This window comes from Colossoma macropomum, unplaced genomic scaffold (genome assembly GCF_904425465.1).
Source record: "Colossoma macropomum unplaced genomic scaffold, Colossoma_macropomum, whole genome shotgun sequence".
In the NCBI taxonomy this organism is placed as follows: Eukaryota; Metazoa; Chordata; class Actinopteri; order Characiformes; family Serrasalmidae; genus Colossoma; species Colossoma macropomum.
Window position 1 is genome coordinate 322,661 of NW_023495902.1, and position 22,789 is coordinate 345,449.

Below are 22,789 nucleotides of genomic sequence, written 5' to 3' on the forward strand. Positions count from 1 at the left end.
GTCTGGGTAGTTAATAGGAAATATTCAAGAGCTGAGTAATGTGAGCTGTTGGGCCAGAATATATGGTTGATAATGTTTTCCTGGTTGGGTTTTGCAAACATAGAGCAGTTTGCTTCTGATGCATTTGGCATGTTATTTACAAAGACATCGGAAACTTCAAATACATGTTCTTTATATCATGACTGATTCTTGGCTTATCTCGTGCTTCAATTATTCTGCATTCTTTTTGTGTTCTAATGTTATCAAGTTAACTCCTTCATTTTCAAACAGACTGTAAAAATGAGCCCTTCATGTGTATGACTATCTGCTCTATTGTCAGTTTGAACACACAATGCAGATCTTGTCAACCATTCACTTATGAAACAATGTGTAAAAAGAGTTCATGCCATGTTGAACGTGTTGCTGTAATTAATGTAGAATTAGTGACTGATATGCTGACATTTTCCATGATTGGTAGAACTGTTTGTACAAATGTTGTGAGAAAACAGCATTTTGTTCTAGAACAATGTGAAGAGCTTCCTGAGAGCTGTGAATGTCTGGGTGGGGGTTGGTGGTCAATGTCTGTTAGAATAAGAGCTGGTAGGAATGCCTGTGGTGGGTGTTTGAGGTCTGTTTAGAGGGGGTGTAGTGTGTGAGAGCCGTTCAGGAGCTTGATGGTTTAGTTCAGATGTGCAAGTTAGACACAAATAAAGTTTATCATTTGCTAAAAATGACCAGCATGGACTATTTCATCATGATTAAGCTAGACCATACACAAGAAAATCGCTCAATTACTTATTCTTTCTTAGAGAAAACAAATTTTAGTAAATTAAAACAAAAAAAAATCTGTTTCTGTTTCATTAGACCACAGCACTTGATTTGAAAATGCCTCTGGTATATCCAGGAGTTGTTTACACATCTCATGTGTTGAAATTTGTAATGAGTTTAGGTTACCCTTTAATAATGTTTCCATGTAGATGATGATTGTGCGATAATACTGCACAGTAAGTCAATGCATAACTGTGCCAGCCAAATCTTTCTCAAGGTCTTTGGTAGTGAGGTGGGGGTTTTGCTTTGCATACCTGGCCAGTCTACAAGCAGTTTTTCTCAGGAATTTTTCTTGGTCTTGATAATCTTGCCTTGACCTCAACAGCTGTCCTGTTTCAGACAGTAAAAGTTTATAAGCAGGTAGTACTTAGATATATTTTATGATGCTTCCTTGCTGTGTCACTCAATTATCTATAGTTTCAGAAACCCAGTCAGCTGTTTAGATGAGTCCATGTTTGTCATAATTTATTATGCTCTAAAATTGACTATACATGTCTTGGATTAGCCCTGTGATGGACTGGCGGTCTGTCCAGAGTGTTTTCTGCCTTCCGCCCAATGACCCATGAGGATTAGCAGCTTACATAATGTGTGTGTATGTGGGTGTGTGTCTTGGATTAAGGCTTAATGAGTCAAATAAGCTCTAAGACCTTACAAAAAATCGCATGTAACAAAGTTCATATTTTGGCTTCTTTAAGACTTTGTAAAACAGAAGATCCAGTAACATTCAGTGGGAGAATGTACATGGGGTAAAACATCTCAAATTCCAGTCCTTTTTGCCATGGACAAATCCAGCTTAGCCCTGGAGTTTCTAATATCATCATAGAACTTCACACAACTTCAGTGGTTTATATGTCTATGTGAAGAGATTGATGGATAAGGCGTTCGAGTTTTCCACAGATGAAAGTTTATTTTTTAGATTTTCTGCCAGTTGATGTAAGTGAAGCATTCATGATTTTGATCAGACTGTTGTTGCATTGCACATTAAGTTTATATTTTCTTTTTCTCCTTCCAGAAATGAAGGGGGTCCTGTTTCAAGTCTTCTTCCTCTGCACCTCCCTACCCAGTTTAAATGTGCTTCCATAAACACGTCAGAAAAGGTTGAAACAGGTCAAATATAAAATATGGCATCCAGAAGAAGTTCTGGTACTCAGCAAACATCATCTGGTCCCATTTACACAAACACATCTGACAGGCAAACACAGAAACGCAGCAAGGAGAGAAATCACTACTGCTTGGAGTGTGGAAAGAGTTTTACTAAACTGAGTAATCTGAAAACACACCAGCGCATTCACACAGGAGAGAAGCCGTATCACTGCTCAGAGTGTGAGAAGAGTTTTTATCATCAGAGTCATCTTAAAATACACCAGCGCACTCATACTGGAGAGAAGCCGTATCACTGCTCAGAGTGTGGGAAGAGTTTTACTGTACAGAGTCACCTCCAACAACACAAGCGCATTCACACAGGAGAGAAGCCGTATCACTGCTCAGAGTGTGGAAAAAGTTTTAGTCAACAGAGTTCTCTCCAGCTCCACCAGCGCATTCACACAGGAGAGAGGCTGTATCACTGCTTAGAGTGTGGGAAGAGTTTTAGTCAACAGACTCATCTCCGACAACACCAGCGCATTCACACAGGAGTTAAACCGTATCACTGCTCAGAGTGTGGCAAGAGTTTTACTCGTCTGAGTTATCTCCAACAACACCATCTCATTCACACAGGAGAGAAACCGTATTACTGCTCGGAGTGTGGGAAGAATTTCAGGCATTCAAAGACTGCAACAACACACAAGTGTACTAAAGGGCAGTGGTGGAAATGGGTAGTACTGAGTGCAACCTTCACAAATTCCAGGGTTAATTCCGCTTTTGTTGTATTACACTTTTTGCAATTCGTGAGCACAAAATGAAATAAAAGTTCACAAATAGTATTAAAAATATACTTTCTAAAGAAGCTTTCTAATTTAATATAGTGTTTCTGTTGCAAAGATGGAAGTTTTGACCACACAGGGTGCTTGGCTCCTAGAATCCCTCTTTTACTTATTTGATTCCTACACAACAACTAATGTTAATGCTGCCACAAAGGAGACATGACCCTGAAGACTGCAGCAGTGAAGCTTTGTTATGGAGGGTAGAACTGAACAGCTTGTAAAAGAGAGACAGAAGTATGAAAAACTGTATGTAGTATGTACTGCTGACATGTCCTTATTGTGATCTATGCATGCCTATTGTACGCGGCATAAAGTCGCATACAGTCAGTCTACAAGTCAACCATGAACTTTCCATTATACTTTTCAGAGATTTTGAGGACTGTTGATGTTCTTTGGGAACCTTTGGAGAGTGATTGTTGCTTGAGAAGAGCATTGTGGGCATGAGATAATTCTATTTTTTATATTCATCTCTGATTCCATCATCATAGAACTGGGTGAAAGGTAACCAAAAGGTACCTTCAAGGCCTTGGGCCTCACTGACTCTTCCAGGATGCATTTGCATTAGGATGCATAAGAGGGACACTATCTTTGTTGACTGAACCTCACCAATATGATACTATGTTCAGTTTTGTTCCTGATCCAGTCCAAGTCTGCAGTAGTTTTGTAGTTATATTAGATTTATAATGATGAATCAAAATCTGTAATTCTGCATATAGACGGTCTAATTTACCTATAATTTGGTGCAACTCCTCTGGCTAAGTCTCTGTTAGATGGGGGTGGCCACCTGCAGGTGCTCTTCACTGCCATGTCTATATCTCACGCTCTGTTTCTTTCTCGTGCTGTTTCTCCCTTTTAGCCTGCTGATTTCTGATACATCTTTGTCTTATTTAAGCCTTTGCTTGTGAGGTTATGTTTGTGTGAAAATGTTAACCTGTTGGGATTATTTTTTCCCATTTTAGTTTGTTTTATTATTGTAATAATTTGTTTTATGTTACTGTTAACCTGAGAAATATTTTCTGTGAAACTGAATCTCTTTAGCTTTTGGGGTATATCATTATAGAAATGTGTGTTTTTCATACATTTCTAAATTATTATAATCATTCTTACTCTTCTGTAAATTACACAATACTACATAAGCTTTACCCCACTTAGGTTTTTGAGATCTACCAAGACCAGGGCTTCTCAGTTCTCCCTGGCAAAAACCGCCTGACAATACAGCCGTTTAAGGAATTTCTGATTGTGTGTTAAGTAATTATGATTACTAGATGAAAATACCACAGTAAAGAAAGTCAAAGCTGGATAAATTGCTTCTATCACTGATTTCAATGGTAGAAATGTTCTATATGGGTTTCAGTTAACTTCCAGAATTTGTAGCTGTGAATATATAATGTTCACTCTTTGTAATGTTAGTTAATGTAAGATGACATTCCAGAGCTAATGGGCAGCTGTCACTAAAAATTATAACCTAAGTAAACTACCCATTACTTGAACTCTCAATCTGTTTTTCAAAGCCAAGGTAATGTGGTCAATCAGCACTCGTAACATCATGGTTTCTTTAGTTTTGTCTGTATATATTATACCAAATTATTTGACTAGTTTCCGAATGAACTACTTTATTTACTTTTACTTGAGAAAATTTCTTTATGTATACTTGTACTGCAAGTACATCGTTACTACAGTAACAGTACTTTTACTTAAGTAGACTAAAAAAGCTTAAAGACATGAAGTGGATTACGATTTCATGAAGAGAGTATTAAACACATTCAGTTTTTAAACTAATGCATGGTCTTATTTTTCTTTTACACACAACTAAAAATAAGATGTACAGTGTTCTGTAAGTGTTACAGACGTTCTTTACGCATCTTACTCTGCATATTAGTAGCTTAGAGTTTTTGATTACTTATACAATGTAGATTTAAATCTGAATCATAAATCAGAACTTATTAAATTATTGACACTGTATATCCAAAGGTTTGTGGACACCCCTTCTTATTAGTGAATTTACCTGCATTAATTAGTGCACCCACTGCTCACACAGGAGTTCAAATACACACACAGCTTGTATAAACTCCATAGAAGAGCACTGACGAATAGAATAAGACACTATGTAGCACCCCCACATGATCCCAAAGTCATTATGCCTAATGCCAAGCATGGGCTAGAGGGGCATTGGGGTGTGGAACAATGAAATTGTTCTCTAGAGTGATAGAGCTCCATCAAACATACTGTATAGACAAAAGTAATGGAACACACCTAATTACTGCTTTCAGGTGTTTCAGCCACACCCATTGCTAACAGGTAGATAAAATTAAGCACAGTCTTGCAGTTTTAAAAGACAAACACTGGCAGTAGAATGGGTCATACTGATGAGCTCAATGACTTTAAAAACGGCACTCATAGGATGCTACCTCTGCCTCAAGTCAGTTTGTGAAATGTCTATCTTGCTAGATCTGCCCCAGACAACTGTGAGTGCTATTATTGTGAAATGGAAGCATCTAGGAGCAACAACAGCTCAGCCACGAAGCTGCAGACCACACAAACTCACAACGTACAACAGGCATGCATAGACCATACCGAGGAGAGGTCAGATTCATGTATCTCAGATAGAGAGTTGAAAGGCATGATATGACCAGGCTTCTCTATTTCTGCTTCAAAGCTGAGTAACATGAACTTGTTTTTGCTATTTCACAGAAGCAACAGGTCAGTATTGCTTTGTCCTGTTTGCAACTATTTGTGACAGCTCATCACAACTGCTGCATCACGTAACGTGGAACAGAAAACTTGAACCAGAAAAACAACCTAACTTGAACTTGGCGAAAAACAACCTAAATTCTGCCTCGTAGGTTTAACCCAGATGGTGTTTTTTGATTGAAATGTTCTACCCTGAGGTTTCATTTACAGGTATACCTATAAACATGCGCTACAGTAGAACATTTCGATAAGGTAGCACAACTTGCCAGAACTCACAGCCCGCTTTACTTTCAGGTAGCTTAATGATGGCAATTTGACGCGCAATAGCTTCAGCTCTCATGCAGCAATATTATTATTAAGGCCCTTTAATAACCTCGTAATTCAGAGAGAAATGGTGCCACATAGATGTGATAGAAACGCTTTTTTGAAAACTCTTATTCATTCTGCCTATAGAGAAATCAAGCGTACATCCAGAGTTCCTAATATGGGCATAAAGCGGACTACAGACTAACGCACAACTACAGTTGCCTATGCACAAATGCAGTAGCTAGAACTGACTGAAAATCATGTTTTTTTGTGTTGTATTTGAGCCAGATACTACAAACTATAAGATTTTTGTCAAATTTTAAGGGTGATTTTGAATGTGTTTGAAAAGGTAATTTGACCTTCAGTTTGGAGTAGTTTGGCCTCTCCCCATTTAGAGTCTGCACTGCAAAAAATGGTATCTTGTCAAGTGAAATGATCTAAAATCTAATCGATAGATCTAATATTTCCCATTTTGAGATTGTTGTGCACTTATTATAAGTTTATCTAGCGTGTTTCTATACATTATTTACTTGTTTTAGGTCTTTTTATCAAGTAAAATTATCTCACTGTATTGGCAGATAATTTTGCCAGTTTCACCCACATTTGTTAAAACAGGTAAAATCAGCTGCCGATATAGTGAGAAATGTCCTTAATAACTTAAAACAAGTAAGTAATGTCTAGAAATGAAGTAAATAATCTTGTCTCAAGCTTACAACAATCTTAATAGGAGAGATATTAGATTTAACTGTATTTAAGGTCATTTTACTTGATAAGATGCCATTTTTGCAGGTCTATAAGGCAGAAGAGTGAACAGACTCTCCTACACGGACTTTGGTGAAGCCTCTTCAGACCAGGTGGTGGCGCTAATTCTACAGCTCTCACTTTTTCCAACTGCACTGAAGTGGAGAAGCAGACGATTGTGTTGTGGTCAGCAGTCCACGCGCTCGGATAGTGTTGTTGGATGACCAGAAACCAGGGATGAACTGCTGAAGGTAGGAATCTGTCCGAGACTTTAACACTCACTGTTCTTCATTCACTCTGAGACAAACAGCTGGAGACACATCTGAGTTCTGAAAATGAGATCTGATGGCTTTAAAGTAGATCAGACACCCAGAAGCAGCTTCACTCAGACAGAGCTGTTTCAGGACTGTGGTCACTGTGGTGGAAGGACCTCGCTCGCAGGGCAGTTTGGGATCAGAACACGTGGGAATCCCGAGTTAACACGTAAATATTAGCGTTATTGTAAGGCGGTAAGTTTGTGTGTTGGGGTTTTGTTGCTGTTTGGGAAACCATGATGCGTTTATAACTCGTCGATTGGAAAACAATCTTCCTAAGCATGAATGCACGTATTGTTTAACAGCTTAAAGCTCATAATAATGAAACATATAAAGTTATCAGCACATTAATAACATTTTTTTTGTTTGAAAATGGGTCTAAAATAATTATAATTATAAAATGTGTATTGATTTTACATTGTGATGAGTTTTTATTAATCCAGAAAACAGTTGAAAGGTCTCTGAGGTCCAAAGACATGAAAAAGTCATTTTGATTTGTCTGTAATTAATGGTGCTTGATCAGTTTGTGAATAAGAAGGGAAAATGTTATAGTGACTAAAATTACTGACTGATAGTGAGAGATGCTTTGGCAAAACACAATGTTGTTTATGTTCTTACAAGAAGTGTAAAGATATGTTCAATGTGGAACTGTGGCAGGACAAATTACACTCTGATGGGCCGCCATAATCTAGTTAATTAATGGGAAGCATTGCAGAGTAATGTGAGCTGCTGGGCCGGAATATTTGGTTTAAAATGTTTACCTAGTTGGATTCGGCAAACATGGAACAGTTTGGTTCTGATTTGTTGAATTACACCTTTATTTATTGTCAGTTATTTTATCTAGTTGATTAAAATGTCATTGTTTTTTGCTTTCCAGTCAACATTTGGAACAGTCTTTGTGCTTCTTGGCTTATTCCATGAGCTTTTCTACTTTTGTGTGCTAATGTTATCAAGTCAACTCAACTTATACACTTATAAAACAAAGTGCAAAAAGAGCTCATGATGTATTGATTGTGTAGCTGTAATTAATGTAGAAATAGTGACTGATATGCTGACATTATCCAAGATGGGTAGAACTGTTTGTACAAATGTGGTGAGGAAACAGCAGTTTGTTGTAGAACAATACGAAGAGCTTCCTGAGAGCTGTGAATGTCTGGGTGGGGGTTGGTGGTCAATGGCTGATGGATTAAGAGCTGGTAGGAATGTATATGGTGGGTGTTGAGGTCTGTTTAAAGAAGAGTGTAGTGTGTGGGAGACATCCAGGAGTTTGATGGCCTAGTTCAGATGTTCCCAATCTCAGTCCTGGAGACCACATGCTGTACATATGTTTTTTTGCTACTTTAACCCTCATTCAATCAGTTAATGAGTTAAATTAGGAGTGTTGGATAAGGGAGATGTGTAAAAATGTGGATGGTGTGGACTTTCTGGACTGAAACTGGGAACCTCTGATCTAATTGAAACTGAAAACGGGAGGTCCGTGATCTTCACTCTCTCTTCAGACAGCAGAGTGTGAATAGAGTGTGATGGGGCAGGAGGTCATATTCATGCTAAAGTAATTCTTCCTGCAGCCCTTTGTGGTCTAAACAGCAAATTGTTTCTGATTTGAATGCTGATTCATTGGTTTAAAGTAGTCAGTAGGGCCATTGCATTGGGGTTGGGGGTTTGAGTGGGAAACTTTTGAAATGGAATAATTGTTAACATTCTGTTTAAAGAAGAGTAGGTGCGCTAGGCTTGGAAATATCTTTAAAAAAAATAATTAGCACAATATTTCCATTTTTAAAAATCACTAATATTGATAATATGGCCCTCTCACTCCAAATATATATACAAATATACAAAAAAATATATACAAAAATACATGTGATCTGCAGCAGCTTTAATCTACGTTCTATTCTATTGTAGTCTTTAGCTTTTTAGTAGTAATTGTTTTAATGAAAATCTTTAATAAAACTCGCATATTAAACAATGTGATTCTGAGTAACCCAGCATCTTTTGAGAACTACTTCATCTGTCGTTATAAACCTTACAGCAAACATGCGGTCATGAGCTTCTTCTGCCACAGATTTTGCTTTTCATACCTGGGCAGTCCAAAAGCAGTTTCCTTCTTGGTCTTTCAGGTCTTTCATTGATGTTAATAGCTGTCCATAACTTTCATTTCTTAATGCTGTTTCAGATGGTGAAAGCTAAACAGTCAGCTGTTTAGATGAGATGATGTTTTTGTGAAGTTTAAGCATCCTAAAGCCTTGGGTTCACTACATGTCTGTTAAAGTCTTTACAGATTATAAAAATATGGGCAACTGATATATTGGGGATCACACACTAAATGATCACACAGTAGTTAACTATTAAGCTGTTCCTGAACTGAAAGGAACTCACTGAACAAGGTCAGTGTGATATGTTTGAGTTTTGAATGTACATACATTTGATTGTGCATGTGCCTGAAACTTGGCTCATTAAGAACCTTTGTTTCACACGTGAGTGACTTTTTGCCATTTTTCTTTGTTTTCTTGTGATAATTTTTTTCTTTTGTGCTCATTTTTTATTGGCTGTTGCAGGAGTCCATTCAGATTGAGTTGTTGACCAGTATACACTACAGATAATGCTCAGAGTTGGGTCACAATAATAAAACATGTTTGATAAACCCTGAGCGGTCTATAGCGCAATCAAGAGACCAAAAAATCTGCACCCCTCACACACTACAGGATTCTCTCTCCAACTGTTGACTCCAGCTGACCCCAAAATCTGCAGACTACAGCCAACTAGCACAGACTCCGTCAGACTGAGAATCGGGGCTTAAATCGGGGTAAAATTTGTGTAAACACCGGCTTAAAGTAATTGGTTTTCCACATCAAATGGAAGTTTATGCTTTCTGTTCACTTTTTTCGAGTTGATGTAAATGAAGCATTCATAGTTTGAATCAGCATAATTTTGTCTCATTGCACATTGAGTTTATATATATATATATATATATATATTTTTTTTTTTCCTCTTTCAGAAATCAATGATGTCCTGTTCCAAGTCTTCTCCTGTACTTCACTACTCAGCTTAAATGTGCTCCCGTAAACATGTCAGGATATTCCAAAGGCAGAATGTGTAGCTACTGAAACTACTTGATATGCAAGAATATGGCATCCAGAAAACATTCCGGTACTCAGCAAAGGTCATCTGGTAACCTCCACATGAACACATCTCGCAGACAAACACAGAAATGCAACAAAGAGAGAAAACACTACTGCTCAGAGTGTGGGAAGAGTTTTACTCAACAGAGTCATCTCAAAGCACACCAGCGCATTCACACAGGGGAGAAGCCGTATCACTGCTCAGAGTGTGGGAAGAGTTTTCATCAACAGAGTCATCTTAAAATACACCAGCGCATTCACACAGGAGAGAAGCCGTATCACTGCTCAGAGTGTGGGAGGAGTTTTACTGACCAGGGTAATCTCAAAATACACCAGCGCATTCACACAGGAGAGAAGCCTTTTCATTGCTCTGAGTGTGGGAAGAGTTTTAATCAACAAGGTAATCTTCAACAACACCAGCGCATTCACACAGGAGAAAAGCCATATCACTGCTCAGAGTGTGGGAAGAGTTTTAATCAACAAGGTACTCTTCAACAACACCAGCGCATTCACACAGGACAGAAACCGTATCACTGCTCGGAGTGTGGGAAGAGTTTTAATCATCAAGGTACTCTTCAACAACACCAGCGCATTCACACAGGAGTTAAACCGTATCACTGCTTAGAATGTGGGAAGAGTTTTACTATACAGAATCATCTCCAACAACACCAGCGCATTCACACAGGAGAGAAGCCGTATCACTGCTCAGAGTGTGGGAAGAGTTTTAATCAACAGAGTACTCTCAAAATACACCAGCGCATTCACAGTGGAGAGAAGCCGTATCACTGCTCAGAGTGTGGGAAGAGTTTTAATCAACAGAGTCATCTCAAAATACACCAGCGCATTCACAGTGGAGAGAAGCCGTATCACTGCTCAGATTGTGGGAAGAGTTTTAATCAACAGAGTCATCTCAAAATACACCAGCGCATTCACAGTGGAGAGAAGCCGTATCACTGCTTAAACTGTGGGAAGAGTTTTACTGTACAGAGTCATCTCCAACAACACCAGCGCATTCACACAGGAGAGAAGCCGTATCACTGCTTAGAATGTGGAAAGAGTTTTACTGTACAGAGTTCTTTCCTAAAACACAAGATCATTCACACAGGAGAGAAGCCGTATCACTGCTTCAAGTGTGGGAAGAGTTTTAATCAACAGAGTAATCTTCAACAACACCAGCGCATTCACACAGGAGAGAAGCCATATCACTGCTTGGAGTGTGGAAAAAGGTTTAGGAATTCAAAAACTATGACGACACACAAGTGCACTAAGAGCAGTGGTGAAAATGGGCAGTAATGCGTGTAAAATTAGAACATTCCAGGATTAAAAGTCTGCAGGGAATGGTGTTTGTAGCCCAATTTTCAAAAAACAGCATAATTGTATCAGACGGGAAAACCACCTTTTGTTGTTTTATGCTGTGTCTAATACATGAGTGTAAAGTAAAATAGAATTTCATTAATGATATTAATAATGAGGTGAAGACAATCTGGAAGCTTCACATTCAATAAAAAAGGTTGTTTACTTTTTAATTCCATGTAATTAAGCTAGTACAGTGTTTCTGTTGCAATAATTAATGTTTTGACAAACATCTGACAATAGACTTTGCTTCTAGAGACCCTCTTTTGCTCCTTTAATACTACATGTTAAGTACTTTGCTTGTTGCAGGGAAAGTGCCATTCTGTATTCCCTTTTATTCTTTAGGATCCGTTTTCTGTATGCTGTATGTTCAGAGTGTTCTGGTTAAAGACTGTAAAGAAGGAGCTGTGACCCTGAAGAGTGCAACGTTCAAGTTTTTGCTGTGGTGGGCAGAACTGAATAGCTTTGTAAAGGAGAGACAGGAATACGAAAGACTGCAAGACATCAAGCTGTCTGAGTGACGTACTAGTGACCTCTACCCAGTATGGCCTACAAATGCCTTTTCCATATGGCATAAAGTTGCATACAGGCCAGGATTTTGATGTTCTTGATTCTTGTGAACCTTTGGAGAGTGATTGTTCCTTGAGATGGGTGCTGTGAGAGAAGATAAGGACTTTTTTGCCCATCTCCAAATTGTCCTACCAGACATGGTGGTGGCCGATGGTACAGGAGTTCGAATTGGGTGAACCTCCATCTTTGTAGAACTGGATGAAAGGTCTCACTGAGTGACGTTTGCTGACATCATTAGGATGTGCTTAAGAGACACCATCTTTGTTGACTGAGTCTTACCAATGACACTGTGTTCAGTTTTGTTTCTGAACTAATCCAAGTCAACATTATAGTAGTTTTGATTAGTAATGATGAATCAATATGCGTATGCTGTTCTTTATGTACACGGTCTAATTTTTATACCATGTGACACCACAGTCAGCCTCCCTGCCTTCTCCTGAAATGCATCACCCTACACAATTTTTTTACCAATCAGTTTGGGCATTAAATTGGTTCCTGCCAGTGTTTACCACCCCCTAACGGATGGACCAAGGGATACTGGAAGATCCCTTTGACTCCACTCTCTCATGAAAAAACAGCTTTCTCCACACCATTTGGATTACACTAATGTGTCAGGTTTGGAGCCCTGGCTATGTTTCAGTGGCTCATTTTAAGTAAACAATGTTCAAGTAAAATATGTTATTCAAGTCTAGCTCTCACCTTTGCTTTCAATACATGTTTAATTTAAACTGCTGTTGCCAGTGATTATGATTTTGTAACTGTATTGTCTACAGGCTATCACAGAACTAACCAGACTTTGTATCTCCCGTCAGTCATGAAAGAATTCAGTTGACTGTTTCTCCCTGTCAGAGCACAGAAAACTTTGTAATAAGGCCCTCTGATAGGCTGTAGTGAAAAAGGAGCACACTGAATAGAGTGAAATCTTTCTTTAGTGTGCACAACATTTATTTATATTTTTATACAATGCCAAATACTGACCTGAGAAACAGGCTGAAAATGCATCATTTGGCAGATTGTCTGCACATAATTTTTCAATCAAAGGACCATAATTTCATTGATGAACAGGTGGCGAAGTGCTTCTGGAGGAAACCAAGGAAAATCCATTGTTCTGATAAACATTGTTATTGCGGTAAACAAAGGACTTTGTCTTAATAACACTTGTCTGTTACAATCCTAAAATACTGATCTAAGGCCAAGAGTTCCATCCCTTCACTTTCTTTCAAAGAAAATGTTTACATATTGTAAATGAAACCGACAGCTGAGCTGGACACAGACACCAGAGACTGGGCTAGTAGAGCTCAGAGAGCTCAATACAAACTGACTGCTTAGTTTGTAAAACATATTTAACAAATTTGTGTTTGTTGGTCACTAGAAATCTTTTCTGTTGTTAAATTCAGGCAGTTAGCTTGTTTAACAACCTGACAGGATGTGTACGGCTAACATATTTTAGCTTAGCTATCTGTATAAGGGTCATTCTCTATTGGGAGTGGGAATTTAGGTGAATATATTTTTTAAAATAATTTTTTAATGCCAAAACCAAACAACCTTAATATGTCCATTAGTATCTCCTATTATCATATAAGCAAAGTGGAGAGCTTCATTCCAAACGTATTTTAATGTAAAATGGAAAGTTTTTGTGAATGTTACTGGTGTAATTAGTCATTCATTTAGTCATAAATGTATTTATTTTTAATTTAAATTTAACATGGCTGTATTTATTGAAGAAATTCAATGTAATGAAATAATCATTTCACCTTCAGTTTAGAGTAGTTTGGTCTCTCCTCATTTAGAGAGAGGAGCCTGGTCTATCCGGCCACCGAGTGAACAGACTCTCCTAGGCTGACTTTGGTTAGTTTCACCCACATTTCTTAAAACAGGTAAAATCAGCTGCTGATATAGTGAGAAATTTCCTTAATAACTTAAACCAAGTAAGTAATGTCTAGAAATAAAGTAAATAATCTTGTCTCAAGCTTACAACAATCTTAATAGGAGAGATATTAGATTTAACTGTATTCATTTTACTTGATAAGATGCCATTTTTGCAGGTCTGTAAGGCAGAAGAGTGAACAGACTCTCCTATACGGACTTTGGTGAAGCCTCTTCAGGCCAGGTGGTGGCGCTAATTCTACCACTCTCACTTTTTCCAACTGCACTGAAGTGGAGAAGCAGAAGGTTATGTTGTGGTCAGCAGTCCACGCGCTCAGACAGTGTTGTTGGATGACCAGAAACCAGGGATCAACTGCTGAAGGTAGGAATCTGTCTATGAAAGTTCTTCAGTTGAACCTTTTTCAACGCCTGCCACACTGACCACTAATAAAACACCCCCCCCAACACAACCTATAGAATGTATAAGCTGCCTAGAATTAAAACCCAGTCATTTAAGTGTAGGTGTGTCAGTAGTGTAAGCCCCCGCCCCTTAACTTTAATCTGAGTGGATGGATTCAAATGATTTCCAAAAAAGACTGTAAATGAGAAACCCTCAGAAGAGACCAAAACATCAATAAACTATTTCTAAGTAATACTTTATTTTTATACCATTAAATACCATTAAATCCTAATTCTGCTTGCTTTGGTCCTGGCTGCATTGAAGTCCCTTAACTGAAAGAACCATCAATACAAAGTTTTAGGTTGGATGTTTTATTTATTAGATACAGTGTAGTGGCGGCTATATGATATGATGTACAAATACTTGACTTTAGCTGTGTTTAAACATAACTGCTCACTCACCTTAAGTCTGCACCCCTCGCACACTACACATTTCTCTCTCCACTTGACTCTTGACCTGAGCCAAAAATCTGCAGAATAGAGCCAGCCAGCTCAGACTCAGCCAGGCTGAGAATCATGGCTAAAACTCATAGGGTAAAAGGTGAGTAAGAGGTTTGAAGGGTCACCAAATTAATTATGCTTTGAAATTGTCTATACATGACTTGGATTAAGGACTAATGATCATAATAATCTCTGAGAATTTACCAAAACCACTTTCTGCCAGTTGATGTACGTGGAGAATTGATGGTTTGGATCAGACTAAACTAGATTTTTTGTACTTCCCTACCCAGCTTAATCGTGCTCCCGTAACCATGTCAGGACATTCCACCAGGAGAATGATGAGCTGCTGAAAAAGGTTAAATATGAAAATATAGCACCCAGAACACGTTCCAGTACTCAGAAGAGGTCACCTATGAACACATCTCACACACAAAAACAGAAACGCGACAAGGAGATAAAACACTACTGTTTGGACTGTGGGAACAGTTTTAAACGAAAGAATACTCTCAAAATGCACCGGCGCATTCACACAGGAGAGAAGCCGTATCACTGCTCAGAGTGTGGGAAGAGTTTTTCTCATGTGAGTAATTTCCTAAAACACCAGCGCATTCACACAGGTGAAAAGCCATATTACTGCTCAGAGTGTGGGAAGAGTTTCAGGAATTCAAATGGTTTGACAATACACAAGTGCACTAAGAGCAGAGGTGGAAATTCGCAGTAAAGACTGTAACTTTAGAACAGAATTTCAAAAATCTGTGTAACTTTTATTAGAGGGGAAATCCGCCTTTTGTTGTTTTATGCTGTTTCTAATATGTGAGTGTAAAATAAAATTTTATGAAAAATACTAATGATAAGGCAAGGCAAGTTTATTGATATAGCACCTTTCATACACTTGTCATTCAGAGTCCTTTAATAAGATGAAAAAAATCTGAAAAAAAAATTTTCATTTAGTGTATCTAAGCTAGTATAGTGTTTCTAATGCTATGATGGATGCTTTGACAAATAGTTGACAAAAATTTGATAGTAGAATTTGCTCTTAAAGTCCCTCTTTTGCTCTTTTGATTCCTGTGTGTTAGGGCTGCAACAAAAGACTTATTAGATTGTTGAATAATCTGCTGATTATTGAAATGAATAATCGATTATTCTGATTATAAATCACAAATTTACCAAATAACTCTTGTGTAGCCATCTGCTTTGAAATTTAGTGTGAGGTTGTTTTATGCATTTACTAACTAACAATGAGGACAATAAAGATGAATATCTTATTTAAAAATTCACTGTTGTGATGATCTTTCCTGCTAATACAAAAGACACATAAAACTCCAAATATCTATTTCCTGTCAAAATTTAAAACCAAGGATGTGCAAAGTAGCAGAAAATATAACCAAATAAGTTTTCCCTTAATTAAGTATATAAAAAAGGTCAATCTAAATTACTCTTCCCTGCTGCAGAGAAGATGCACTCTAACGGGGAAAATGGCTAACTTTTGTGGCAAACGTGTTATCTTTGAACAGTTAAATCGGAATGATTTTGTTTAAACATTTTCATTTCGACGGTAACCCTTTGAACAGCTGCCCTGTATATTTATGTAGAACTACCTCTTGAAACTATGAAAGTTTGCAAACGTTCTCCTGTGTTTGCCGAATTTGAACAGACGAGCAGCCTCGACGTTAAGACAACGACGTAATGTTTAAAGCCGTAAACGTTACCTGGAATGTAAACGGGGTTGTTGTGAATAATAGTTATTTGTTTCTCATTAACATTAGCTACCTAGCTCGCTGGCACAGCTTTCTTACTAATATGAATCTTCTTAATCCAGTGAGCCAACATGTTTCCGCTTCAGATGCTCTAACATGGAGGATGTGTTTCTATGTCAGCTAAGGTTTGTAGCATAACTGACAACCTTTTTTTTCCCTGTGTTTAGCATGAAATTTTGCTATTGCACTTTTGTCAACTCTCCAGTAAGTGGTAATGTCAAAACATTTCCTGTGAAAAAGACGTGTAATGATGTTACCAACTAATCCACTATTAAATTAGTTGCCAACTAATTTGGTTGTCGATTTTAGTCGACTAAGTCGAATAATCATTGCATCCCTAGTGTGTGTTACATGTTTGCTTGTTGCAATCAAAGTGTCACTCTTCCCTTTCAATCTTTGAGATGTTTTCTGTGTGCTGTGTATTCAGATAGTTCTTGTTGAGGACTATAATGAAGGAGATATGATGCTGAAGACTGCAACAGTGAAGTTTTGCTGTGGTTCAGTTCTACCCACAGCTTTTTAAAGGATTCACAGGAGTGTGATGGACTGCAAGACATCTACAAGACAGCCATCTGAGTGACGTACTGGGGACCTCTCCTCAGTATAGCCTACACATGCCTGTTCTATGCTGCGTAAAGTTGCATACAGGCCAGACAACAACTTCTCTATGAACTTCCCAGAGCGACGTTTGCTGATGTCAGAAGGATGTGCTTGAGAGACACTATCTTTGCTATTATTAACCTATTGAAATTATATTTCTCAACTTTTATAAAATAATATTTAAGTTCTTCTAAACCTGAAAAATATTTTTCCTATTATATTTTGTAAACTTTATTTTTTCAATTAGGTGTGGTTGTTTGTTTTTAGGTTTTCATGGTATATGACATTACAGAAATTATGAATGTTTGTCATACATTTCTAGCAGTAACTAGACTTTCTTTCTTACTCTGAGCCACATCAGGGTAGGCCTCCACTAACCACCCCAAACATGTTCTCCACATGGTTTGCTAGAAGCAGACACATTACTCAGCTATACTGGAAAGCGGTGCTCCATCTTAATCATAATGCTTCCAGAGGAGACTCCATCGGCCAGGCTAACAGGCTCCAAAACTGCAGGGACCTGGTTTTGGGTTATCTTCTGCCCCCACACCAGGTACTCACACTCTGGAGGGACTGTATATCTCTTTTTAGCACTATTTTTGAGATTGCATAGGTAGGCAGGTGTGGGCTCTGCTCCAATAAACACCTTACCTGAGGCATGTATAGTGAAGTCAGCAGCATGGAAGAAGAAGAAATCTAAGGTGAATAATCATGTTACCAAAGCTCTTTTATACAAATACACTAAGAAAATAATAAAATACAGATAAATATATATCATATATTTTAATGTACCTCCATATACTATTTAAAAAAAAAATGTACAAGAAGCATGGAAATTGAATTACTGAGATAAAAACCAGTGCAAAACGCATCATTCTAACATTTCAAGTAAGATACTCTTAATACAGACAAAGTTTCCTCAAAAAGAACACCATATCATAACAAATCTCTAATACCAGTGACAAGTATTTAATATTTTAGGAGCTGTTTAAGCAGAAGTCCAAGTGGTTCCAAGAGTTTAGAAACTTTTTCATGCAACTGTACACACAGTAGACAGAAAAAGTGAAATGCTTAATCTATGTTTTGTTATGTTGGTGATTTTTAAAAAAAAATCCTGTTTCACTACACATCAGCGCACGTGAAGGTTGGCAGCTAAATTTCACACTAGGTGCGCTAGGTGACCAAATTTTGACCTTCAGTTTGGAGTAGCTTGGTCTCCTCATTTAGAGAGAGGAATCTCGTCTATATGGCAGGAAAAACCTGCCCGCCGAGTGAACAGACTCTCCTACACAGACGCTTGTGAAGCCGCTCCAGGCCAGGTGGTGGCGCTAATTCTGTAACTCACTATCTCCAACTGCACTAAAGTGGAGAAGCGGAAGACTGTGTTGTGGTCAGCAGCTCAGACAGTGTTGTTGTAGGAAAAAAAACAAGGTAGGAATCTGTCCGAGACTTTAACACTCACTGTTCTTCATTCACTCTGAGACAAACAGCTGGAGACACATCTGAGTTCTGGAAATGAGATCTGATGTCTTTAAAGTAGATCAGACACCCAGAAGCAGCATCACTCAGACAGAGCTGTTTCAGGACTGTGGTCACTGTGGTGGGAGGAGCTCGCTCGCAGGGCAGTTTGGGATCAGAACACGTGGGAATCCCGAGTTAACACGTAAATATTAGCGTTATTGTAAGGCGGTTTGGGAAACCATGATGCGTTTATAATTCGTCGATTGGAAAACAATCTTCATAAGCATGAATGCATGTATTGTTTAACAGCTTAAAGCTCATAATAATGAAACATATAAAGTTATCAGCACATTAATAACATTTTTTTTTTGAAAATCGGTCTAAAATAATTTAAAAAATTATACTGATTTTACATTGTGATGAGTTTTTTTTTTTTTAATCCAGAAAACAGTTGAATGGTCTCTGAGGACCAAAGACATGAAAAAGTCATTTTGATTTGTCTGTAATTAATGGTGCTTGATCAGTTTGTGAATAAGAAGGGAAAATGTTATAGTGACTAAAATTACTGACTGATAGTGAGAGATGCTTTGGCAAAACACAATGTTGTTTATGTTCTTACAAGAAGTGTAAAGATATGTTCAATGTGGAACTGTGGCAGGACAAATTACACTCTGATGGGCCGCCATAATCTAGTTAATTAATGGGAAGCATTGCAGAGTAATGTGAGCTGCTGGGCCGGAATATTTGGTTTAAAATGTTTACCTAGTTGGATTCGGCAAACATGGAACAGTTTGGTTCTGATTTGTTGAATTACACCTTTATTTATTGTCAGTTATTTTATCTAGTTGATTAAAATGTCATTTTTTGCTTTCCAGTCAACATTTGGAACAGTCTTTGTGCTTCTTGGCTTATTCCATGAGCTTTTCTACTTTTGTGTGCTAATGTTATCAAGTCAACTCAACTTATACACTTATAAAACAAAGTGCAAAAAGAGCTCATGATGTATTGATTGTGTAGCTGTAAATAATGTAGGAATAGTGACTGATATGCTGACATTATCCAAGATGGATCGAACTGTTTGTACAAATGTGGTGAGGAAACAGCAGTTTGTTGTAGAACAATACGAAGAGCTTCCTGAGAGCTGTGAATGTCTGGGTGGGGGTTGGTGGTCAATGGCTGGCAGATTAAGAGCTGGTAGGAGTGTCTATGATGGGTGTTTGAGGTCTGTTTAAAGAAGAGTGTAGTGTGTGGGAGACATCCAGGGGTTTGATGGCCTAGTTCAGATGTTCCCAATCTCAGTCCTGGAGACCACATGCTGTACATATGTTTTTTTGCTACTTTAACCCTCATTCAATCAGTTAATGAGTTGAATTAGGAGTGTTGGATAAGGGAGATGTGTAAAAATGTGGATGGTGTGGACTCTTCTGGACTGAAACTGGGAACCTCTGATCTAATTGAAACTGAAAACGGGAGGTCCGTGATCTTCACTCTCTCTTCAGACAGCAGAGTGTGAATAGAGTGTGATGGGGCAGGAGGTCATATTCATGCTAAAGTAATTCTTCCTGCAGCCCTTTGTGATCTACAGCAGCTTTAATCTACTTTCTATTCTATTGTAGTCTTTAGCTTTTTAGTAGTAATTGTTTTAATGAAAATCTTTAATAAAACTCGCATATTAAACAACGTGATTCTGAGTAACCCAGCATCTTTTGAGAACTACTTCATCTGTCGTTATAAACCTTACAGCAAACATGCGGTCATGAGCTTCTTCTGCCACAGATTTTGCTTTTCATACCTGGGCAGTCCAAAAGCAGTTTCCTTCTTGGTCTTTCAGGTCTTTCATTGATGTTAATAGCTGTCCATAACTTTCATTTCTTAATGCTGTTTCAGATGGTGAAAGCTAAATAGTCAGCTGTTTAGATGAGATGATGTTTTTGTGAAGTTTAAGCATCCTAAAGCCTTGGGTTCACTACATGTCTGTTAAAGTCTTTACAGATTATAAAAATATGGGCAACTGATATATTGGGGATCACACACTAAACGATCACACAGTAGTTAAGCTGTTCCTGAACTGAAAGGAACTCACTGAACAAGGTCAGTGTGATATGTTTGAGTTTTAAATGTACATACATTTGATTGTGCATGTGCCTGAAACTTGGCTCATTAAGAACCTTTGTTTCACACGTGAGTGACTTTTTGCCGTTTTTTTCGTTTTCTTGTGATATTTTTTTCTTTTGTGCTCATTTTTTATTGGCTGTTGCAGGAGTCCATTCAGATTGAGTTGCTGACCAGTATACACTACAGATTATGCTCAGAGTTGGGTCGCAATAATTAAACATGTTTGATAAACCCTGAGTGGTCTATAGTGCAATCGAGACCAAAAAAATCTGCACCCCTCACACACTACAGGATTCTCTCTCCAACTGTTGACTCCAGCTGACCCCAAAATCTGCAGACTACAGCCAATTGGCACAGACTCCGTCAGACTGAGAATCGGGGCTAAAATCGGGGTAGAATTTGTGTAAACACCAGCTTAAAGTAATTGGTTTTCCACATCAAATGGAAGTTTATTCTTTCTGTTCACTTTTTTCCAGTTGATGTAAATGAAGCATTCATAGTTTGAATCAGCACAATTTTGTTTCATTGCACATTGAGTTTATATATATATATATATATATATATATATATTATATATATATATATATATATATATATATATATATCTTCTTTCAGAAATCAATGATGTCCTGTTCCAAGTCTTCTCCTGTACTTCACTACTCAGCTTAAATGTGCTCCCATAAACATGTCAGGATATTCCAAAGGCAAAATGTGTAGCTACTGAAAGAGCTGATATGCAAGAATATGGCATCCAGAAAACATTCCGGTACTCAGCAAAGGTCATCTGGTAACCTCCACATGAGCACATCTCGCAGACAAACACAGAAATCCAACAAAGAGAGAAAACACTACTGCTCAGAGTGTGGGAAAGAGTTTTCATCAACAGGGTCATCTCAAAGCACACCAGCGCATTCACACAGGAGAGAAGCCGTATCACTGCTCAGAGTGTGGGAAGAGTTTTAATCATCAGAGTCATCTCAAAACACACCAGCGCATTCACGCAGGAGAGAAGCCGTATCACTGCTCAGAGTGTGGGAAGAGTTTTAATCATCAGAGTCATCTCAAAACACACCGGCGCATTCACACAGGAGAGAAGCTGTATCACTGCTCAGAGTGTGGGAAGAGTTTTAATCATCAGAGTTATCTCAAAACACACCAGCGCATTCACACAGGAGAGAAGCCGTATTACTGCTCAGAGTGTGGCAAGAGTTTTAATCATCAGGGTACTCATGAAAAACACCAGCGCATTCACACAGGACAGAAACCGTATCACTGCTTAGAGTGTGGGAAGAGTTTTACTGTACAGAGTAATCTCCAACAACACCAGCGCATTCATACAGGAGAGAAGCCATATCACTGCTCAGAGTGTGGGAAGAGTTTTACTGTACAGAGTAATCTCCAACAACACCAGCGCATTCATACAGGAGAGAAGCCGTATCACTGCTCAGAGTGTGGGAAGAGTTTTACTGTACAGAGTAACTTCCAACGACACCAGCGCATTCACACAGGAGAGAAACCGTATCACTGCTCAGAGTGCGGGAAGAGTTTTAATCATCAGAGTCATCTCAAAGCACACCAGCGCATTCACAGTGGAGAGAAGCCGTATCACTGCCCAGAGTGCGGGAAGAGTTTTAATCAACAGAGCCATCTTCACCAACACCAGCGCATTCACTCAGGAGAAAAGCCATATCACTGCTTGGAGTGTGGAAAAAGGTTTAGGAATTCAAATACTATGACGACACACAAGTGCACTAAGAGCAGTGGTGAAAATGGGCAGTAATGCGTGTAAAATTAGAACATTCCAGGATTAAAAGTCTGCAGGGAATGGTGTTTGTAGCCCAATTTCAAAAACCAGCATAATTGTATCAGACGGGAAAACCACCTTTTGTTGTTTTATGCTGTGTCTAATACATGAGTGTAAAGTAAAATAGAATTTCATTAATGATATTAATAATGAGGTGAAGACAATCTGGAAGCTTCACATTCAATAAAAAAGGTTGTTTACTTTTTAATTCCGTGTAATTAAGCTAGTACAGTGTTTCTGTTGCAATAATTAATGTTTTGACAAACATCTGACAATAGACTTTGCTTCTAGAGACCCTCTTTTGCTCCTTTAATACTACATGTTAAGTACTTTGCTTGTTGCAGGGAAAGTGCCATTCTGTATTCCCTTTTATTCTTTAGGATCCGTTTTCTGTATGCTGTATGTTCAGAGTGTTCTGGTTAAAGACTGTAAAGAAGGAGCTGTGACCCTGAAGAGTGCAACG

The 22,789-nt window shown here is 38.2% G+C and overlaps 1 protein-coding gene across 1 annotated transcript in view; it reads left to right on the forward strand.

Moving 5' to 3' along the window:
* Positions 1-22,789, forward strand: part of LOC118803447 (zinc finger protein 850-like) — a 50,937-nt gene that overhangs the window by 1,524 nt on the left and 26,624 nt on the right. The window contains exons 2-5 of the mRNA XM_036563930.1: positions 1,820-2,535; positions 10,010-11,126; positions 15,076-15,206; positions 21,443-22,235. Coding sequence (XP_036419823.1) covers positions 1,929-2,535; positions 10,010-11,126; positions 15,076-15,206; positions 21,443-22,235 — 2,648 coding nt within the window. The 5' untranslated portion in view covers positions 1,820-1,928. The remainder of the gene's footprint in view (positions 1-1,819; positions 2,536-10,009; positions 11,127-15,075; positions 15,207-21,442; positions 22,236-22,789) is intronic.